The sequence below is a fragment of the Zootoca vivipara genome, chromosome 16 (assembly GCF_965207765.1).
Source record: "Zootoca vivipara chromosome 16, rZooViv2.hap1.1, whole genome shotgun sequence".
NCBI classification, from domain to species: domain Eukaryota; kingdom Metazoa; phylum Chordata; class Lepidosauria; order Squamata; family Lacertidae; genus Zootoca; species Zootoca vivipara.
Window position 1 is genome coordinate 31111009 of NC_142599.1, and position 20966 is coordinate 31131974.

The 20966-nt window shown below is 49.7% G+C and overlaps 1 protein-coding gene across 1 annotated transcript; it reads left to right on the forward strand.

The window, feature by feature from the left end:
• The first annotated feature begins 384 nt into the window (after nt 1-384).
• On the forward strand, nt 385-20925 carry KCNK4 (potassium two pore domain channel subfamily K member 4). The gene is made up of 7 exons (XM_088659338.1): nt 385-501; nt 6314-6630; nt 8424-8544; nt 11727-11887; nt 12350-12536; nt 13573-13712; nt 17823-20925. The coding sequence occupies exons 2-7, from the start codon at nt 6373-6375 to the stop codon at nt 18351-18353; spliced, it is 1398 nt and encodes a 465-aa protein (XP_088515464.1). The 5' UTR covers nt 385-501; nt 6314-6372; the 3' UTR covers nt 18354-20925.
• Nucleotides 20926-20966: the final 41 nt, after the last annotated feature.

Sequence of the window (20966 nt, forward strand, 5' to 3'; positions counted from 1 at the left end):
ACTTTGCAGGGAAAGGGAGGCCTGGGGTTTGTGGGGAGGGGAGGCTGCTCTCCAGTGCATTGTCTGCAAGCTGTGTGTGTGTGTGTGTGTGTGTGTGTGTAAGCAGAAGCAGGGATGGTTGTGTCGGTGGAGTGGCTTCTGCCTATGCAAAGCAGCGCAGGCGGAAAGAGAGAGAGAGAGAGAGAGAGAGAGAGAGAGAGAGAGAGAGAGAGAGAGAGAGAGAGAGAGAGAGAGAGAGAGAGAGAGAGAGAGAGAGAGAGAGAGAGAGAGAGAGAGAGAGAGAGAGAGAGAGAGAGAGAGAGAGAGAGAGAGAGAGAGAGAGAGAGAGAGAGAGAGAGAGAGAGAGAGAGAGAGAGAGAGAGAGAGAGAGAGAGAGAGAGAGAGGCTGGGAAGCGGGCGAGGCAGCTAGGAAGTGTGAGTGAGCGAGGCGCCGCCGTTGCGAAGCATGTTGTTTACTAGGGAGCAAGTCCCGTCGCTTTTAGTGGGGCTGCCGGCTTCCAGGTACGTACCGTATGCAGCAGCCACATGCCAAGGGGATGCTGCCTTGTGGGAACAGGGTGGCGAGGGAGCGTGCGGGAGAGGCAGCAGCGCAAGACTGACATAGGCTGAGTCAGCAAAGTTGGGGGCTTGGAGCAGGGTAGGGGTTTGTGGGTGAGAAAGAGGCAGGCGGAAAGGAGCACAAGTGTGTGAGGGTTAGAGAGGAAGTGTCGGAAATAGTGAACCTTTAACAGCGTCTGGGGCAGTGCAAGCGTGTGCGTGGGAGGGACAGGGGAAAGTGATAGTGCAAGACAAACAGGCTGTGTGCTTGAAGCAGGGCAGGTGTGTGTGTGTGTGTGTGTGTGTGTGTGTGTGAGAGAGAGAGAGAGAGAGAGAGAGAGAGAGAGAGAGAGAGAGAGAGAGAGAGAGAGATGAGCAGGGGTGGGTGATGAAGGTATATCTGTGCATGTGTGTTTACATGCAAGGTTGATTTGTGTATGTAAGGAGAAACCAGTGGGATGGGACACTACAAATATGTGTGTCTGTATGTTATGAAATGAAAGCATAATCAATGCACATGCATGCTCTCTTTCTTTCTCTCTCACACACATACATACATAGAGCATGTGTGTTGAAACTGACAAAGAGGATGTGAAAAGAGGGAGAGGGGAATTTTGTGTGTGTGAGAGAGAAGTGCATGGGTGTGAGTGCTTGTGTGTGTGTGTGTGTGTGTGTGTGTGTGTTAAAAGATAGTTGCATGCCTAACACCAGGGATATAAATTGCAGGGTTCTGGGAAGGATAGCTCTGTGAGGGGCAAACTACAGTCCCCAGGATGCTTTGGGGAAGGAAGCCATGTTGCTTTACATGTATGGTACACAGAGCCTCAGTCGCTAACCTAACCTACCTCAAGGGCAGGTTGTGTGTATAGGAGAACCATGTATGCCACCTTGAAGTCCTTGGAAGGATGAATAACTAACTAGAGGGGAGCAAGGGATAAACACCATATAGTGATTAAAAAAACAACAACACATGGAGATTGTGAGTACGTGTAGACGCCGATTTCTTTCCACACACATCTGCATCTGAAATGTGGTGGCATCCCATAAAGTCCTACTCAGGGCAGACCTGCTGGAATCAATGGGTTAGTCGTGGACATGGATTTCAACGGGGCTACTCTGAGTAGAGCTTACTTGGACACAACCCAAGGCTTGTAGAGTCCAGCATCCTGTTCTCACAGTGGCCGAACAGATGCCCCAGTGCCAAGCCCACAAGCGGCCTGAGCGCAACAGCAGCCAGGGCAGTCTCGAGCAGGTCGGGCGCCCTGGCGCTGAGGCGCGGAGATCGCTCTGACATCCCTGCCCTCGCAGCGCGCAGCATGGCTTCCGCGCGGCTTTGCCGTGCAGCGCCCCACCTGCCAGACCGGCGCCCTGGCACCCCACGCCACCAGGACTATACCTAGAGCCGGCCCTGATAGCAGCTCTCCTCTGCTGTGATTCCCAGCAACTGACACTCAGAGGCACATACTGCACATGCCTCTGACAGTGGAGGGAGAACATATAGTCTTCTTGTTCTTAATGAATTTGCCTAATCCTCTTTGAACACCACCCAGGTGGGTGGCCATCACTGTCACTTATGGGAAGGGATTCCGTATTTTAACTAGACACCAACCTAAGCCTGCAATCAGCTCCCACCTGCCTGCCCTCTTCACTTAAAAACCAAGCAGGAGATGGGCCGGCTCATTGTAGGCTCTGGCGCCACCTGCTGTTGAGCTCCCAGTCTTCCACCCTACCAGTCCTGGCGGGCTACAACCTGGTCACCACTGGTCCATTGAGTCCACCACTCTCTAAACTGACTGGCAGCATCTCTCTCCCATGTTTCAGACTGGGGTCTTTTATGGCCCTGCCTGGGCACTTTGGGGACTGAACCTAGGACCTTCTTCATGCAAGGCAGGTGCTCTACCCTTGAGCTGCCACCCTTCCTGTTTTGTCTGGGTGCAAATGAGCGATATCCCGAGTAGGTATGTAAGAGCGATGGTGAGATTGGGAGTAAGGGATGTATAGCAGAGGTGCTCTATGTTATCAACAATGGGTGTATAAATGTTGTGTGAAGGGGAAATGGAGTGCAACACCTGTGGCCATATGCCTCAAAGATATGCAGCTGGTAGAGCACAAGGTTCTTAATCTCAGTGTTTTGGGTCCGAGCCCTGATTTCTGCATTGCAGGGGGTTGGCACAGATGACCCTCGTGGTCCCTTCCAACTCTGCAGCTCTGTGGTTCTGTTATTCTACAGCGCTGTACCAAGGGTGGGCCTACCCTAGCAAGCTTCCATGTTGCACAGAGCACTTCTTCGGGCAGGATGGACAAATACCTCTTTTTCCAGGAATGGCAGTGGAGAGTCTGTTTTCTGCTGCCCCCTCCGAAAATGCATAACCCCCTTTCCTTGATCGACAATTAGTGGCAGGTACACTGCCCTTACCAAACAGCCTTCCCCTGGTTTCAGTGACCCCCGCCCCCATTCCAATATATACTATGGGAGAGGTAGATCTGGGGAACACAGGTGTGGGGAGGTGCTTGTCCCTGGCAAAATCCACACAAGCACTTTGCATCCATCTTTGGTTGGTTGGATGTGCCTGGGGAGTTGGGTCTTGGAGAGAGGGTAGTGTATAATTGAATTGTCTTCAGTTTAATTGGAGCCATCCTTGGGATCTTGGGGGTTGGCAGGGGGCCCACTGCACCGCAGACATTACCCTCAGCGCAGTGCTGGGAAGGGCTACCAGCTGCTACACAGCAACCCCCCCCCCAGATCACTGCAATAAAAGGACCAACCCATTTGTGTAGCGACCATGTCAGGACTACAATCGGTGGCCTTGAAGGTGAGTGTATAATGCCGGTGGGGGGGAGGGCACTGGGAAGAATGCGGGGGGGGGAATCATAGGCCTCCCCCATCCCTTGCACCCATCACTGTGAAATTTCCCCCACTGTGAAAGAAAGTGTGCCCCAGATACAGAGTGGTGGAGTCTCTTTTCTCCTTCGTCCCGGCATGTTAATACCAGACACCTTCGTCCCTTGGGCTGAGTTTGCAAATGCACTAAGTTTTGGGAGAGCTGCCTTGATTTGTTCCTGCTCTGCATTTTCTGATTTTGCCGGTCCGTCTTTGACCCTTCTTTGGGGAACAGCAATGAGTGAGTGGGCAGTTCCTGGGCATGCGGACCTCCGTACAGGACCCGGTGGGGGTGGTATGAGACAAGCAGGATGGGGGATCTGTGACTTTTGATGTTTTGTGAATACAATATTTCATTCTTAGGGTTTTCCTTCTTTTTAAGAACTCTTAACTAATACAGTGTCCATGCATAGATCAGGAATAAGATTTGCAATTTTTGCAAATAGCCGGGGGTTTTTTTTTGGGGGGGGAGCTTAAGATCTGCAATGTAACTAGAAAATGAGTGTGCATTAATAGGAAGTGTCTGTTTCTGCAGTTCTTACACTCAGCCATTAAAAAAACCAAAAGCAAAAACCTGCAACATAACATTTCCCCAAGTCTCAAAGCTTTTTATCTGTCCACTTGGAGGAAGTTAAGTTTTGTTGGGTTCTATGTGGCTTGCTTACTCCCAAGTGAAGTGGCGCAGGACTGCAACATTCAATATTTGGGGTGTTACTTTATTGCTCCAGGTTTGAAATCAAGGTTTATTGCAGGGATAGGGAGAAGAGGAAGAGTTGAAGTACTGCACATTGGTTGCTTCTGTAGGGAAATTTTAGGAGGGGGTGAAACAACATACCATTCCCAGTTAGCTGTACACAGAGAAGAAGTGGGAAGTGTGGAGTCTACATGGGGGAAGCATAGCCTGGGGTGAAATGTTGGGGAGTGGGTGCTTTGTTTTCTACTCTTCCACCCAGCCTAGGCGCTGGGAGCAAGCTGAGCAAAGAGATTATGGGATAGCTCGAGCCCCTACCCTAGAAGACCCAAGGAAGGAATCATTATAAGCAGGGCCGGATTTAGGTTTGGTGAGGCCCTAAGCTACTGAAGGTAATGGGGCCCTTTATATGTCCAGCTGTCCTTTGTTAACAACAAATTGTCGCTGTTTTTTGTGTTAAATATATGCTATATGGTAATTTATGGACCTAATAGGTATCTAAAGCCATTTGCACACAATAAATAGGAGCCTACACAACACAAAACACTGTTGCTGTATGTAGGTTTTATTTTATTGGTTTTTTATCTTATATTTTGGAAATGTACACCCAGGTTTTGTTTTTCTTTAAAAAAAAATTGGGGCCCCCAAGAGAGTGGGGCCCTAAACTATAGCTTGTTTAGCTTAAACCCGGCACTGATTATAAGGATGAGTCTGTGCTCAGTTTGGGGAATATTTTTTTTTAAGTTTTGTTCTGTGACCAGGAACAATCTTGTTTTTAAACGCCGCAGTTCCCCTGCTGTATTCATAAAATCAGAATAACGTTTATTGACGAGACTGCTCAATGCTAAGTTGTTTGGGTCAATATTTCTAAGGTTAAGAAATATCACGTTTCTGCTGATTTAAAGGGGTGGGAAGATATTAGACTTAGGCTGTGCACGCACCATACAGTTAAAGCACATTGCTCCCCCCCCCAAGAATCTTGGGAACTGTAGTTTGTTAAGGGTGCTGGGAATTTTAGTTCCGAGAGGGGTAAACTACGGCTCACATGAAAGAATGTGTTTTAAATTCTGCCTGTATTGGGGGACAGGAGGAAAGAGGGAACTGCTCTCCCTTTCTAAGCCATGGCATCTACGTTCTGGCATCCTGGATCCGAACCATGCTGTGTCTAATGGAGTGTTCTGTACCCAGATGCGCCCAGCAAGGGATGAAGGCAATAGTCCTCATCTGATCTGCCTCTCAGTTGGTTAGAGCACAGTGCTGATAACAACAAGGTTGCAGGTTCGATCCCCGATATGGGACAGCTGCATATTCCTGCATTGCAGGGGGTTGGACTAGATGATCCTCAGGGTCCCTTCCAACTCTACAATTCAATGTTTCCTGCTTCCGGTGGTTTTGGAAGCAGGTGGTTTTGGAGCGCCCTTGAACCAGAGGTCTTGAACTGCATGCGCATCATAAATTCAAAGCTTATGTAAAGTAAACCACCACCACCACCCAAAACAAAAAGAATCACAGGAACTGTAGTTTACTCCTCACAGAACTATCTTTCCCAGCATCCTTAACAAACTACAGTTCCCAGGGGATCAAGTCTGGCTTGATGGGCACCAGCCACCACCGGGGGGCGCTGTCAGTGCAGAAGCTGGCTGGCCACCTGGTCAGGGATGCTACCACTGCATCCTGCATTGCAGATTCTGCCTTGAGCAGCAGGGAGCGACGACTAGACCCCAAGACCCCTCCCCACTTTGTGATTAGTCAGCAGCACAATTCCCCTGCTGCTGAATCTGCCACAGCTTCCTTTTTCCAAAAGGGGTTCAAACTAGTAGTAGGGGGTTCCAGAGGCTAACGGCAGAGCCGTCTTCTGAGAATGTGTCTCCTTTTCAGAGTTGTCAAGGATAGCGACTATGAGTTCTAGGGATTAGCAACAGACCCATATTCCATGGACTTGTCTCCTCCTTTTCTCCCGCAAGCTGTCCTAGCTAGTGGTAGGAGGTTCCAGAGCTTAACAGTGTGAAGTACGCCCGTTTTGTCAGTCCTCAAGGGGGCGATCCCGAGACTTTTAAGGCATGATGTAGACTGGGGATTTTGGGGTGGAGCAAGGTGGACTCACCCTGTTCTTCTTCTTCTTCTTCTTCTTCTTCTTCTTCTTCTTCTTCTTCTTCTTCTTCTTCTTCTTCTTCTTCTTCTTCTTCTCACCCCCCCCCCCACAGTGAATTATCCTCCACCGCCTTTACCCCCTGCCATTTGCCCCCCCGACCATCATGGCTCTATGCCCGTAGTCTGCTACCCGTCCAAGGAGTCTATCTTGAGCCCACGGCCGCAGGAGAGCAACACTGTGATGCGCCGGACCACCGTTTTGGCCCTCTTCTCCGTGGTCCTCATTTACCTGGTCACAGGTGCCTTCGTCTTTCGCCAACTGGAGCAGCCCTATGAGATCCACCAGCAGGGGAAGATCAAAGCCTACCTGGAGCAGTTTTTAAAGCTACACCAATGTGTAGCCGCTGAGGACCTCGAGGACCTCATCCAGGTGAGAGCTGGAGGCCAAAAGGTTGGGGGAGAACAGGGTTCGGGGATGGGTTTGGACCCAGAGGAATGGTGGGAGGAACCAGCTGGGAAACCACCAAAGGAAGAAGGCTCAGAGCCCAGGGGTTGGTGATGGGTAGGGGCGGCTGGGCAATACCTTGTTTTCAACATTGTGATACAGTATATCAACAGCTAAATATTGCGAAATAGCAATATATCACAATGTCCGAAATAAGGATGGAGCTATGTAGACGCATTAGCTGGCTTCACGGTTTTTCTTGCATCCTGATTTTTGCCAGCACCTGATTCGCTGCCCCCTGCAGAAGACCGGGCGTGGGGGGCTGAGCTGGCAGAGTTAATGGGGCTGCAGGAATCAAGAGAAGCATTGGCCGGCTTCACGGTTTTTCCCATGTTCTGATTTTTATATAGTCAAACCTTGGTTGTCAAACTTAATCCGTTCCGGAAGACCGTTCGACTTCCGAAACGTTCAACAACCGAGGCGCAGCTTCCGATTGACTGCAAGAGCTTCTTGTACTCAAGGGGGACCCACGTCAGACGTTCGGGTTCTGAAAAATGTTCCAAAACCACAGCATTTCTTTCTGGGGTTTCGGCGTTCAGGACCCAAAACGTATGACAACAGAGGTGTTTGGGAACCGAGGTTTGACTGTGGGAACCGAGGTTTGACCATGATTCGCGATATATTGCCAGGTTGAAATGATGTAACCGATATCACAATATGGAATACCAAACCGGTTTTGAACGATATTTTGATATATTTCCAGCCCTAGTGATAGGACGATGATAAGCAGGACCGTCTTAAGCGCCCCTGGCGCCGTGGTGCACCAAATCTCTCCGGCGCCCTCCCGCCCCGTTTCCCAGCGCGGTGGGCGCAGCGCACAGCTGCACAGCAGACCAGCCGGCCAGCGGGCGGGCACAGCTCGCGGCGCCCTCCTGGTGGGCCGGTGCCATGGTGCCCTGCGCCACCCAGCCTGCACGTAGGGCCAGCCCTGATGATAAGTGGTCACAGGGAGCAGACTGGGAGGAGGCGATGTCAGAAGCTGAAGGGGTAACGGGGCTTAGTGAGGTGGGAGAGTCCGTGGCAGAGAGCAGCTCAAAATCGGCAGCAGGAGAGTGGGGTGAGGGAGGCCAAGCGGCAGAGATGAGTCAGGCTGCTGAACAGCCACGGGGTCTCCCCCTCCTGCTGCGACATGCACCCCTCCCCACTGGTCTCCTGGAATCCAGAGAGGCACGAAGTGGGAGGAGCAGAGGTAGACACACAGGTGCAGTCTCAGATTGCTTGGGGAAAACCCAGGAGAGGAAGGCACTTACGGTAGGCAGCTGTGGGAAGGCGAGGACCCCTTCTGTCTCTACAACTGCCTCATTAGGGGCAAGATTTACCAGGACGAGTTGCTGTGCCTATTAGGCCTAGCACTCCTGTGCAGATCCTGTGGTTTCCCCCCCCCCCCTAATAAAGAGTTAGCTTTGCCTACTCCATTTGATTTGCTGCTGACTTGCTCCTGGCAGTAGCTCAGTGCACCTGCCTTGCCTGCAAATAATAAAACCAGATTCAATCCCAGTCTCCAGGTAGGGCTGCGAATGTCCCCTGCCCGAAACCCTGAAGAGCCACTGCCAGCCAGTGTAGACAGTACTGAGCTAGATGGATCAGTGATCTGACTGTATAAGACTGCTTCCATGTGGGCGAAGGGGCCTGGCTCAGTGCTCTGGGGTTACGGCTGCGCTGGAACGCTGAGCCCCCAGTGGCTTTGTCCTAACCTTTTCCTGTGCCCTTCCTCTCAGCAAGTGGGCGATGCCATGGGCGTCGGAGTGGAGCCTGCCATCAACAGCACAAACGTCAACAGCTCGCACTGGGATATGGGCAGCGCTTTCTTCTTCGCTGGCACCGTGATCACCACCATCGGTATCTGGGGTCTGATGGGGAGGAGGGAGGAGACAGGGGGAAGGTGTGGCTGTCTCCCTTACTTTGCTACAGGGAAGCCTGGCAAAGGCTGTAGCGCAGTGTTTTGGAGCACGTGCCTTGCATGCAAAAAGGCCCAGGTTCAATCCCTGGTTTTGTCAGGTCTGAAACACTATGGAAAGCTCCTGCCAGTCCTGGGAGCCACCTGCGTGCATTTAGACACCCATTTCTTAATTTTTAAAAAAGAGGTTTTTGCCATTTATCTCTATGGTGGTAGTGCTGCTGCTGCTGCGCCCCACCGTAGGTCAGGCCGTGGATTTGATCATCTGTTTCATCTAGGCATACCTGCTGCTGATTTGCCACCACAACCCTCAAAGGTAACGCGGGTGGCGCTGTGGTCCAAACCACTGAGCCTCTTGGGCCTGCCAATTGGAATGTTGGCGGTTCGAATCCGTGCGACGGAGTGAGCTCCCGTTGTTCTGTCCCAGCTTCTGCCAACCTAGCAGTTCGAAAGCACGCCGCTGTGGTAGGAAGGTAAACGGCGCTGCCGTGCGCTCTGGTTTCCATCACGGTGTTCCGTTGCGCCAGTAGCAGTTTTGTCCTGCTGGCCACATGACCCAGAAAGCTGTCTGTGGACAAGCGCTGGCTCCCTCGGCCTGTAAAGCGAGATGAGCACCGCAACCCCAGAGTCGCCTTTGACTGGACTTAACTGTCCAGGGGTCCTTTACCTTTTTTACCTTTACCACCCTCAACCACCTTGCCCAGGAAAGTAATATTATAGTTTTCCAAAATATCTGCATCTAGGGAGGACCTCTTTAGGAGGAGGCTCACCACCGCCTCTTTCAAGGCAGAAGGCGTAGCTCCTTCCAACGGCACAGCATTCACTCATCCATTGAATCTATCCAATCAGTCCCCTTCTGTTAGATTTGGCCCAGGTGGCGCTGTGGTTTAAACCACTGAGCCTAGGGCTTGCCGATTAGAAGGTCGGCGGTTCGAATCCCTGTGACGGGGTGAGCTCCCGTTGCTTGGTCCCAGCTCCTGCCAACCTAGCAGTTTGAAAGCACGTCAAACTGCAAGTAGATAAATAGGAACCGCTACAGCGGGAAGGTAAACGGCGTTTCCATGTGCTGCTCTGGTTTGCCAGAAGCAGCTTTGTCATGCTGGCCACATGACCTGGAAGCTGTACGCCGGCTCCCTCGGCCAATAATGCGAGATGAGCGCGCAACCCCAGAGTCGGTCACGACTGGACCTAATGGTCAGGGGTCCCTTTACTATGGGCAGGGATGAAGAGGGCATGCTGTTGGCCTCACGGCCATAATCGCCTGGTCCACATCCTCAGGTTGCAACAACTGAAGCTGACCCTGCAAGGTATAATTCATGAATGGTCCACAGCCCTTCAACGAGCCTGAATCAATTGTGGCACCTGGTTCAGCATGGATCCAAGTGTTATTTTGCCCTCAAAGGTGTTTGGCAAATCTCTCGCGGAGACAGAAGTCGTAGCCCAACATCTGGAGGGCCACACGTTCCCCATGCTAGGCGCATGTCCCAACCAATCAGGGATCACATGCTAAATGTACTTCCCAAGGTGTAAAGTGGGAAGGTGGAACCTGTGGACTTTCCAGGTGTTGTTGGTTATTTGAGATAGCGCAGTCGGTACAGCATGCAACTTTTAATCTCAGGGTCATGAGTTTGAGCCCCACAGCCAGTCTGTTTATACTGAGTAGATTGCAGTCTCTTGGGAGTTGGACGTGCCTGAGCTAGATGGACCCCTGGTCTGGCTGTGTGTCTAGCTGCCTCCTGCATAACTGACCTAGGAGTGGGTATATCAGGGTGATCAATGGAGCCAGCTGGCTGCAGCTTCAAGACGGTGCCAGGGAGCCACACAAAGGATTTACAACCTGGGGCTGAGCAAAGAAGCTAAGAGGCTTTGCTTGCTTATTTTTGCTGGAGTCTGCAGGATTGGGACAGAGGCTGATCCAGGCATTTCTCCAAAAATTAAGGAAGCAGAAATGGAACAAGGGGGTTGGATTTTTGTGTGTGTACATCCTTGTGCAACATTATTATTTTTTGAGCCAGGCCTCGTCCCTGGAACAATGACTAGGGTAATAGTAAAGAAGCAAAGGTTTCTTCTGAGGATATGAAGAGTGCATCTTTCTTATCCCACAGAGTATTAAGGATGTAAGACCCATCTAGTCCAACACCCTGTTCTCACCGTGACCAACTAGATGCCTGTGGGAAACCCCCCAAGCAGGACAGGAGTGCAATGGTACTCTTCCTGTTCTTGCTGCCTGGCAAGAGGTAGACTGCTTCTGAACTGAGAAGCTCCATTTCTTTTTTCATGGCTAAACGATCACCTCCGTGAATTTGCCTAACCCCCTTTTAAATCTGTCTAAGCTTGTGGCAGTGAATTCCATAAGTTAGTGGTACGTTTTGGTACAGGTCTATTTTCTTTTGTCTGCCCTGAATCTGCTGCCAATTGGATTCATTGGGTGGAGGGGAAACCTCTCAGTTTTGTTTGTTTGTTGTGTATTTACTTCTTCTTCTTTTTTAAAAAAAACCTTACGGTATATCCTGTCCATCTTCCAGAAGAAATTATAAGCAGCTAACAAAAACCAGTAATAATAATATAAAACAACCCACAGTTCAGTCAAATCTGCAGTACTCAAGGTATTAGCAGAAAAAAATATCCCAAACCACGCCAACAGTTTCAGAACAGCCGTCAGAATTAATAAAACATCCAGATGTAAAAGCAAGGAAAGGTATTTTTAAGACATTGCACACACACTTTCAGGCCTGTTTTCACAACCTTGAGGACTACAAACTTGCTTTTTAAAAACCAAAAACAGAATTACAGTAATATCCAAATGTAAAAATTGCCTTTTTAAGCATCTGTGTCTTCAGTCGCCCACATACTTCCAGGGCTGTTTTTGCAGTCGTAAAGACTATAAACTTGCTTTTAAAAAAAGCCAAGAACCTAATTCCTTCATTTGTACAATAAGACCATGTGGCTATTGCAGCTTTGTTACCTGGGGTTGATGGCAACTGTAGTCCAAAACATTTGGAGGGTGCCTGCTTGGAGTAGTCTGAGCCAGAGCGTTAGAACAGAGTCTGGATCAATATCGAGGAGCACTTTCTCTTTTCTGCTGACTCTTTCTCTGCCTCTCTCTCTTCTCCTGCCCTAACAGGGTTTGGGAACATCTCCCCCAAGACTGACCCTGGCCGGCTTTTCTGTATCTTCTATGCCCTCGTGGGGATTCCTCTCTTTGGCATGCTGCTGGCAGGAGTCGGGGACCATTTGGGATCGTCTCTCCGGAAAGGCATTGGCAAAGTGGAGGACATTTTCTTGGTGAGCAAAACCCTCGCCTGGAGGGCAGCTTCTCTCCAGCCTTTCCAACACTACCTGTACATTTCTCTGCCCACCTTTATTTGCAGGGACCTCCTGCTTGTTCTGCTGGGCAGGACTCAGGTCACCTGCCTGTTTTGCTGGCGCCAGTGCCCTTCTGTGAACTTCCCGCCAGGTTTTTTTGAGTCCTGTTTGGGCACATTTGCAAATTGGAGAAACAGTTATGGGCACACACACACACACCCCACACAGCCTGTTTTGTTGACTGCAGTATAATGCTTGCCTTCCCCAGTTTCATCAGGGGACCTTGTGGGCACCAAGAATGTCCCCTATGTGTTTGCAGGGCAGAATGTTGGCAGCCTCTAGTCTCGACGGGCTGTTTGAAAAAAATGTTGGCTGCCTCTTGGATCAGCTGTTGGCTTTTTCAACATTGACCTTTCTCCTGTTCCCTCCTATTCCCTGCAGAAGTGGCAGGTCAGTGCTACCATTGTGAGGGTCCTCTCGGCCTTGCTCTTCATCCTCATTGGCTGCCTCCTCTTCGTCTCCCTGCCGACCATCATCTTCCAGAGGGTGGAAGGGTGGACCCTTTTAGAGAGCGTCTACTTTGTGGTCGTCACACTGACCACCATTGGATTTGGTGACTATGTGGCAGGTGGGTGCCATGGGGCGAAATAAAGGGGGTGAGCCCGGTGGGGTGGAGTGCCTTTCTGCCCCCAAGAGTGGTTCCCAGAGCACAATCAACCCCTCTTCCCAGGGAACTCTGGGAACTGAAGCTCTCTGAGGGGAATAAGGCTCTCCTCTCAGTGGCTGTAACAAACTTAACAAACTGTTGTTTCCCATAATTATTTGAGGGACGCCAGGGCAATAATAATAATAATAATAATAATAATAATAATAATAATAATAATAATAATAATAATAATATAGTATTTATACCCCGCCCATCTGGCTGGGTTTCCCCAGCCACTCTGGGCGGCTTACAACAGAAAAATGAAATAAAACAATTAAACATTAAAAGCCTCCCTAACATAGCTGCCAAGTTCTCCCTTTTTTTAAGGGAAATTCCCTTATGCTGAATAGGCTTCCTCGCGAGAAAAGGGAAAACTTGGCAGCTATGCTCCCTAAACAGGGCTGCCTTCAGATGTCTTCTAAAAATCTGGTAGCTGTTTTTCTCTTTGACATCTGATGGGAGGGCGTTCCACAGGACAGGCGCCACCACCGACAAGGCCCTCTGCCTGGTTCCCTGCAACTTGGCTTCTCGCAACGAGGGAACCGTCAGAAGGCCCTCGGTACTGGACCTCAGTGTCCGGGCAGAACGATGGTGGTGGAGACGCTCCTTCAGGTATACTTCAGGTATACTTCAGGTATACTGGCTGTTTAAAGTGGCACCATAGTGCTTTAAATGTATGAAGTGGATGTGGCCTAAGACTAGCACAAATTGCCACCCTATTGGTCTATTCCAATTGAGAACTTACAGTGGTTGGGTTTTTCTGACAGAGCCTTTCATCCAGGCATTGACCATACATGATCTTAACTTAGCTTCAGCAAAGTGGTTCAGTCAAGTCTCTTGGGACCACCCCTCTCGCCTCTCTCTTCCTCCCTCCGTACTAAGATGCAGAGTTACCAGTTTGGGTGGTGGTGGGAGTGCTCATTACAAAGTGTCTTGCCTTAAACTTTGCTCCTTCCAGGTGATACCAAAAGCGAAGAATACCTGTGGTATCAGCCATTGGTGGTGGTCTGGATTCTGCTGGGTTTGGCCTACTTCGCCTCCATCCTGACTATGATTGGCAACTGGTTGAGAGTGTTGTCCCGGCGCACGAGGGCTGAGGTGAGGACACTGTGCTTTAAGTGCACTCAATAGGTCCATTGTATCATCCCCATGTCCTCTACAACCCCCATTATTAGGGTTTCCAGGTCAGGAGTATCCCAGACCCTGAGATTTCAAGACCTAGGAGAGGTTCCCAGTGATGTCACATTATTATAGCTCACCTGAAGATTCAAGTCCTCCAGCTGCAACCTGGAGACTTCAGGTCAGACCTGGAGGTCTGGCAACCCTACCTTCTCCCAGTATTTCCCTGTTATGGTGGTGTGGTGATGACTGACTGACTGGCTGACTATTTAATTTCTATACCACTTAATATATTAGAAATATCTTTAAGCAGTGTACAAAAAAGGAAGCAACAACAGACAACTTAAACAAAATATTACAAAAATACACCGCTACATGTAAAATGGTCACATTAATACAAATGTGAAGAAACTTAGTTGGTCTCTAAGATGCTACTGGAAGGGAAAAAATTTTTTTGTTTCGACTACATCAGACCAACACGGCTACCTACCTGTAATTAATACAAAGTGACTAATATTTACAAATCAATATCTATTCGTTTTCCTTCTGACACACCTTCCCTCTTCACCTCCAGGTTCTCCAGTCCACAACTCCCAAAAGCCAATGGTGTAACATTGGAAGCCACCTTAGATCTTAGGTTAAAGACTGTTTGTTCATGTAGACCAGTATTGGCCCAGTTTGTACAGAACACTAACCCAAACCATGGCCTAGCATGGTTCCACACTGGAGAGGATACCCTGACTGCTGTGCTCCTCCCCTACCCTGGTTCTCCTCCTGCTGTGGTATTGTGAGCTATGCCAGGCTTGTTGTCCAAATCTAGCCTCGTGATTTGTCTCGCCCCAGTCCAGGCCAACTCCTGAGCACCAACCAAGGTTTGTTTGTTGGGAACCTCAGGTCTGGAAATCTAATGTGGCCCTCCAGCCTTTTCTATCCGGCCCTTTGGACTCATCCTCCTTTAGTGTTTTTGCCTGGCTGGAATGTTCATGCCTCTTATTTGTCTTGCTCAAGGAAAGAGATGGATGTTTAATGTGTGTGGAAGGTTGTTGTTGTTGTCGTTTAGTCGTGTCCGACTCTTCATGACCCCATGGACCACAGCACGCCAGGCACTGTCTTCCACTGCCTCCCACAGTTTGGTCAAACTCATGTTCGTAGCTTCGAGAACACTGTCCAACCATCTCATCCTCTGTCGTCCCCTTCTCCTAGTGCCCTCAATCTTTCCCAAAATCAGGGTCTTTTCCAGGGAGTCTTCTCTTCTCATGAGGTGGCCAAAGTATTGGAGCCTCAGCTTCAGGATCTGTCCTTCCAGTGAGCACTCAGGGCTGATTTCCTTCAGAATGGATAGGTTTGATCTTCTTGCAGTCCATGGGACTCTCAAGAGTCTCCTCCAGCACCATACATTCAAAAGCATCAATTCTTCGGTGCTCAGCCTTCTTTATGGTCCAGCTCTCACTTCCATACATCACTACTGCGAAAACTGTGTGGAAGGTAGAGCAAAGCAAAATTTACATCCATGACTCACTTTGGCTTCTGGCATGTGGCCCCCAGAAGGTTGCCCAGAAGGGAATGTGGCCCTTGAACTGAAAAAAGCCCCACGCTCCCTTCAAATTGCAACTTGATCCGCTAGCAAGGTGTGAAGGTAGAAGTCTGCAGATCAAGCCACTGTTAACAGCTGGCAAGCAAGCAAGCAAGCAAACAAACAAATAAACAACAATTGGGGGGCCTTGTTCCTACAGTGTCCTCATCCCCACCTCCAAACACACACAGCGTTCCTTTTGCTGGCGGTGCTCTATCATAACTCAAAGTGAAGGCGAGAATCTGCAGCCTCCGAGTTTTGAAGCATTTCCCCTTTTGCCAATTAAAAAAGCAGATGGCATCAATTTTGTACATAAACTCATTAAGCGGCTTGCCTAATTGAAAGCCATTTCTTTCTCGCTGACCCTGGCGTTCAGACGAAAGGCAATAAAAACAGCTGGAAATGATGGGTGGCATTTTGCACCCGCCCCACCCCCCTGTACAGGCAAAGAGCTTGGAAACAGGACCAGGCGCAGTGACGGGAAGTAGGGGGTGGTTAAGGAGATATATGTATGTGTTTGCAGCGGGTCTCAATTTTATTTGGTGGTGAAGCGGTTTGCAATGCAGGGGATGCATTAGCCCTGCAACTGCTGCTCAGCACAATTTCCTACCGTGCCCAAGTTGTGGCTGGCCTTGTTGGGTGTGAGAGACAACCACCTCAACAGGGATGCAATGGGTGTAGCAGGGCATCACACACGATAGGCATGTCAGCAGCCAGCTGAGGGCAAACAAAAAGAAATAATTCCTAACGCAGCCTCAGAGGGGTAGACGTGAAAATCAGCTGCAGTAAAACGGCCGCTGAAAGTTGACCTCTGGAGCATAAATATTTTGCAGGAGAGATTCAAGCACGGGGGGGGGGGGTGGGTCAAACACTGAGAACCAAAACACAAGGATCCTTGCAGCTCAGGAGTGGAGTGCTTGCCTTCAATGGAGAAGGTCCTGGGTTCAATCCCCGGCAGCTCCAGATAGGCCTGGGAGAGACTCCCGATCTGAAATCCTGTAGCGCCACAGCCAGTCAGTGTACACCAGGTGTGGGGAACCTTGGGCCCACCAGCTGTTGCTGAATTGCAACTAGCCATTGGCCAGGCGTAGTGGGGCTTCTGGGAATTGTAGTTCAGCAACATCTGGAGGGCCAAAGGTTCCCCACACTTGATGTAGACAATACCACCTCTAAGTGTCCCTATTTTCCAGGGACAGTCCTGGAATTACAAAAGCCATCCCAGCTTCTAATTTGATCCTTGAATGTCCCTATTTCCACCAACAACACCACTGCCTAGCTCAGGGGAGAGGATGAGCCAGCACTTGTATCAAGAGATGGCGGCGGCAGCATCCCATTGCCTCACCATGGCTGCCACTGCTGGCCTCCTCCCTTGGCCAAGGAGAAGGAAAGGCTGCAGTCGCCAAGGTCCCAGCCCCTTGTGATGTGCCGTCTCTGAGGGGCAGGCAGAGGGCAGGGCTGCCCTGGGTGGGAAGAAAGGGGGAGCGGAGCCATTTCCTAAAATTTATTTATTGGTGTGTGTTTCCCTGTTTATAAATCTGCTAAAGAATAGAATTAAAACAACAACAACAGGATTAAGGGTTTTTCTCAGGATGGTGGAGGGCATGTGTGCTGGGTCCTGTTGGTGTGGCAGTGGTGCACTCGCCCGTCTGATATGAAATGCTCTGCTGGGACACACACACACACACAAAAAGGGGGGTTGAGGAGGATCAGTTGCGGGGGAAATGAGAAATGTCCCTATTTCCATCTGAGTCATGTTAGAAGGTATGCAATACAAAGCTAAATTGGTCTGACTCAGTATGTGTTCCTATATCCTTTATAGTCCTTTAGAATTTGCATTTATCCGGAATGAGCAATGCAGCTCTCCTCTCCAACCAGTGTTTACAAAAATGCATATAAAAATCTGTGCATAAAAATGACAATAGGGACACGGGTGGCGCTGTGGGTTAAACCACAGAGCCTAGGGCTTGCCGATCAGAAGGTCGGCAGTTCGAATCCCCGCAACGGGGTGAGCTCCTGTTGCTCGGTCCCAGCTCCTGCCAACCTAGCAGTTCGAAAGCATGTCAGTGCAAGTAGATAAATAGGTACCGCTACAGCAGGAAGGTAAACGGTGTTTCCGTGCGCTGCTCTGGTTCGCCAGAAGTGGCTTTGTCATGCTGGCCACATGACCTGGAAGCTGTACGCCAGCTCCCTCAGCCAATAACGCGAGATGAGCGCCGCAACCCCAGAGTCAGTCACGACTGGACCTAAAGCTCAGGGGTCCCTTTACCTTTATCCACAACAATAACATGTGAAATGTATTGCATTAGGGGATATTGCATCAGGGGAAATAACATGCTAAACTAGATAGATCTTTTAGCATAGAAGTTTTTACATGTTCCTAAGTGGCATCTAATGGGTTTTTCTCCCCACCTTTCTACTTTCTGACCTTTTGCATGACTGAATAAAAGGCATTCCGCCAATGTGGATTTTGGAATTTTCTGTCATAACTAGATCTCCCCCTTCCTATTTCCCTACAGATGGGAGACTTGACTGCGCACGCTGCCTCCTGGACGGGCAACGTGGCCTCCCAGCTCCGTGTCCCAAACATGGCATTTCCAGAAAAGCTGCACAGAGTGGGCACCTTGAAAGGGAAGCCGCTGTCGCCTTCGGCCATGTTGCAGCAGGGGGACAGCCTAGAGGTACTGCCACCACTGCCACAGCCACCACAGCAGCAATTCTCACCGCAGCAGCAATTGCCACCGCAGCAGCAATTGCCACCGCAGCTGCCACCTTTACCACCCCCGCTGCTGCCACCGCCACCGCCATCCCCGCGCCCATCTCCAGGAACTGCACAGCGTGTGGCCCAGCTGCGGCCTATAGACTACGCGGGTGAAAACCTGGCCTTCATTGACGAGAGTTCGGATGCGCTGAGCGATGGAGGGCCGCCTTCTGCCAGGTTGCCCCGCCGCATGCGCCCTCGGGCACGGCACCGTGCCAACACGGGCCAGCCACCGGGATTGCCCATGGTCCTGCTGAGCCTGACCCAGGACAAAGGTGAACCTGTCTAAGGCTAGGGCTAGGCCAAAGCCTGTCTTGGAGCAAGTTTCCGACCTCTTGGTGCAGTTCTCGTTGTTCCTCTCCTCCTGTGCCCAGCAGAGTGAAACCCAAGCGTCTCGGCTTTTGTTTCCGTGAGGTGCTAAGTGCCCGCCTTTTTGTGTGCCCTGGCACAAACCCTCTGCACTGCGGTATCCCATTCTATGCTGCCAGCTGGGCTCTGTCCCCATTTCCAGAGACACTAGGAACGCCACCCTCTTTGCTGTGCCAACCCAGTCTCTTGCTTCCAGTGGGACAAACCCTGGCATCACCGCTCTCCTCTCCGCATGGTGCTCCCCAACTCAGCCTTCCTCCTGGCAGCAGGATTATACTCCTGTTCCCCGAGCATCACTGGAAGCCTCATCTCAACCTGTGTGCCTGTTATGGTTGTCCTCCTTTAATCTTCCAGAACTGCACCTTGTGAGTGGGTGGACAGGTCAACATCTCTCCCATCCACTCTGGCTCCAAGCACCAGGTCTACTTCCTGTTGCATGCTCTCCTGATCATCCCTGTCCCCAAGCACACACGCACAAAACTCCTCCTGCCTTGTGAGTCAAATTAGGCAAATATCCACACAAAGTGTGAATGAGTTTCATAGCTGTTGTTCCCTTTCCCCCAGGGAATTATGTTAGCATTGGGCTTTTAACAGAGTAGATGTCTGAACAGATGTCACCATTGTTGAGAAGCCTCAGTGCCCTTGACAAACTACAGTTCCCAGGATGGGGGTGGGGTGGGGAACTCATGATAGTATTGCACCTGTACACTTGCTGAAAGTTTGTCACAAACTTATGCACCTTTCCTCCCCTGCTTTGGTGTAGGGACGGAGGAGAAATTTGGTTTCGTTCACATCTAGAGGCCAACCTCCCAAACTGGAACTACCTGAAACTTAAAACACAACCCTCTTTGGAGATTCACACTCCTCTGTGTTTTGCACTGCAGTTCCTCCAGCCAAGTAATGTGTAGAAAAATGCATAATTTGGGGTAAAGTATGTGCAAAAATGCTTATAAGTGCTGAAAACAAAGTGCAAAAAATGCATTTTGTTTGGAGAAAACTGCTTTGTAAAAATGTGTCTGTTAGGAGAAATTCACACACAAATGTCAGTGAGTTGTCATGGTGACTTTTTGCATTCCTTTTTTAAAGCAATTGCAAATGGATGTAGAAATGTGAATAGCTAAACTTAAGATTGGAAAAAATAAGAAACTGAGGGAAATCAGAATCGACAGATTTGCCCATCCCTACCATGGGGTGTCTAGGAAGGCTGTTTTGGGGTGTGATTGCCTAAAAAATGCCAACAACTGCATTGGGGAGGGGTCCCTATCCAACCCTTCCTGTGATCCAGTCATGTTGGAGAGGTATGGTAAGATTTGGGAGTGTGTGAACCCTACGGGAGCTCCCTCTTGGTTGGGCTTCCTCCAAGGGCTGTTTGGTTACATGGGGCAAGGCTCTGCAGCCACCCCAAGCTATAGAGAAGAGAGTGTGGGAGGAGGCTACCCTCATCTCTCCCCATCTTCCATCTTTCACTTCACAAATGTGCCTGTTCTTGACTCTGTATATTGGAAGTATTTAATTTATTTATTTATTTATATATTGGTCTGGTCTTCCAGATATTAAAACCAAAACTACACGAGAAGCATTTGTGTGTCTGTGTTGTTTGTTTGTATTAATCACAAAGGGACACGTCTCCATGTTAAATTACAGTGGTGGTGGGGAACCTTTGTCCTGTGGGTCCGTCTTGGTCAACTAAACCATACCTGTATGTCAATCAGCTGATGTCACCAGGTAACCTCAGTCATGCCTACAGCCACCTGTCTAAGTTGGCCTGCGAAGTGAGGGGAGACAGATCTGGTCCACAGTCCACTGGGCCAAAAAGCTTCCCTAGGTGGAATGCAAGAAGGAAGGAAAGTTTGTACTGTAGTAAGAAAGTTTGCATTTGCTCCAACTGGCCTTATCTAACTGATAGCACTTCCAGGCTATTTGGGGGTTAGTGCTGGGCCAGCCTCCCCCCCGCTCAAGGGGCAGACCGAAGTGATGCTCATTGGTAGGTAGGTGAGTCCCACAACCTTGGTGAATCCCCATTCCCAGGCCTGCATGCAGTCCTCCCCAGCCAGCCTCTGGATTGGTGACATGGCCGTGGCCAGGCCACAATGCCGCCTGACCATTTATGGTCAGGTATAGGAATCTGAGGCCTTGGTGGAATCTAGGCACATATTTAAAAAGTTGTGAAAATGCTTTTTTTAAAAAAAAAAGTTTAGAAAAATATATCAAAATTGCCATAGCTCACCGTCGCCACCTAGTGTCACATTTGTACAATGCCATTTACAAAACACTCAAAACGTTCTTGTGTATTTCTGACGAGCAGAGACTTCTCTTAATTTTCAAGTTCAGGCAGGTTGAGGGAGATTACTCAAAATGTAGCTGAGAGCGAAAAATAACAGAATTCCCTAAGGGCGTATAATGGGCCACGTGTTCTATTTAACAGGTTTTCTAATGATCTGCAAAAAGGGTGGGAAAGGGAAGGAGGGTGGTGATTAAGTGAAATTTCCAGGTAATGCAAAAAAAAAAAAAAAGCCCAACAGCTGGGATGCCA

Bases quoted from the DNA above. Each gene is read 5' to 3' on its own strand.
- KCNK4 (XM_088659338.1), top strand. From the start codon at position 6,373: ATGCCCGTAGTCTGCTACCCGTCCAAGGAGTCTATCTTGAGCCCACGG. The intron at 11,888-12,349 runs GTGAGCAAAACC...TATTCCCTGCAG, and splicing joins AAGTGGAGGACATTTTCTTG to AAGTGGCAGGTCAGTGCTAC. The intron at 12,537-13,572 runs GTGGGTGCCATG...TGCTCCTTCCAG, and splicing joins ATTTGGTGACTATGTGGCAG to GTGATACCAAAAGCGAAGAA.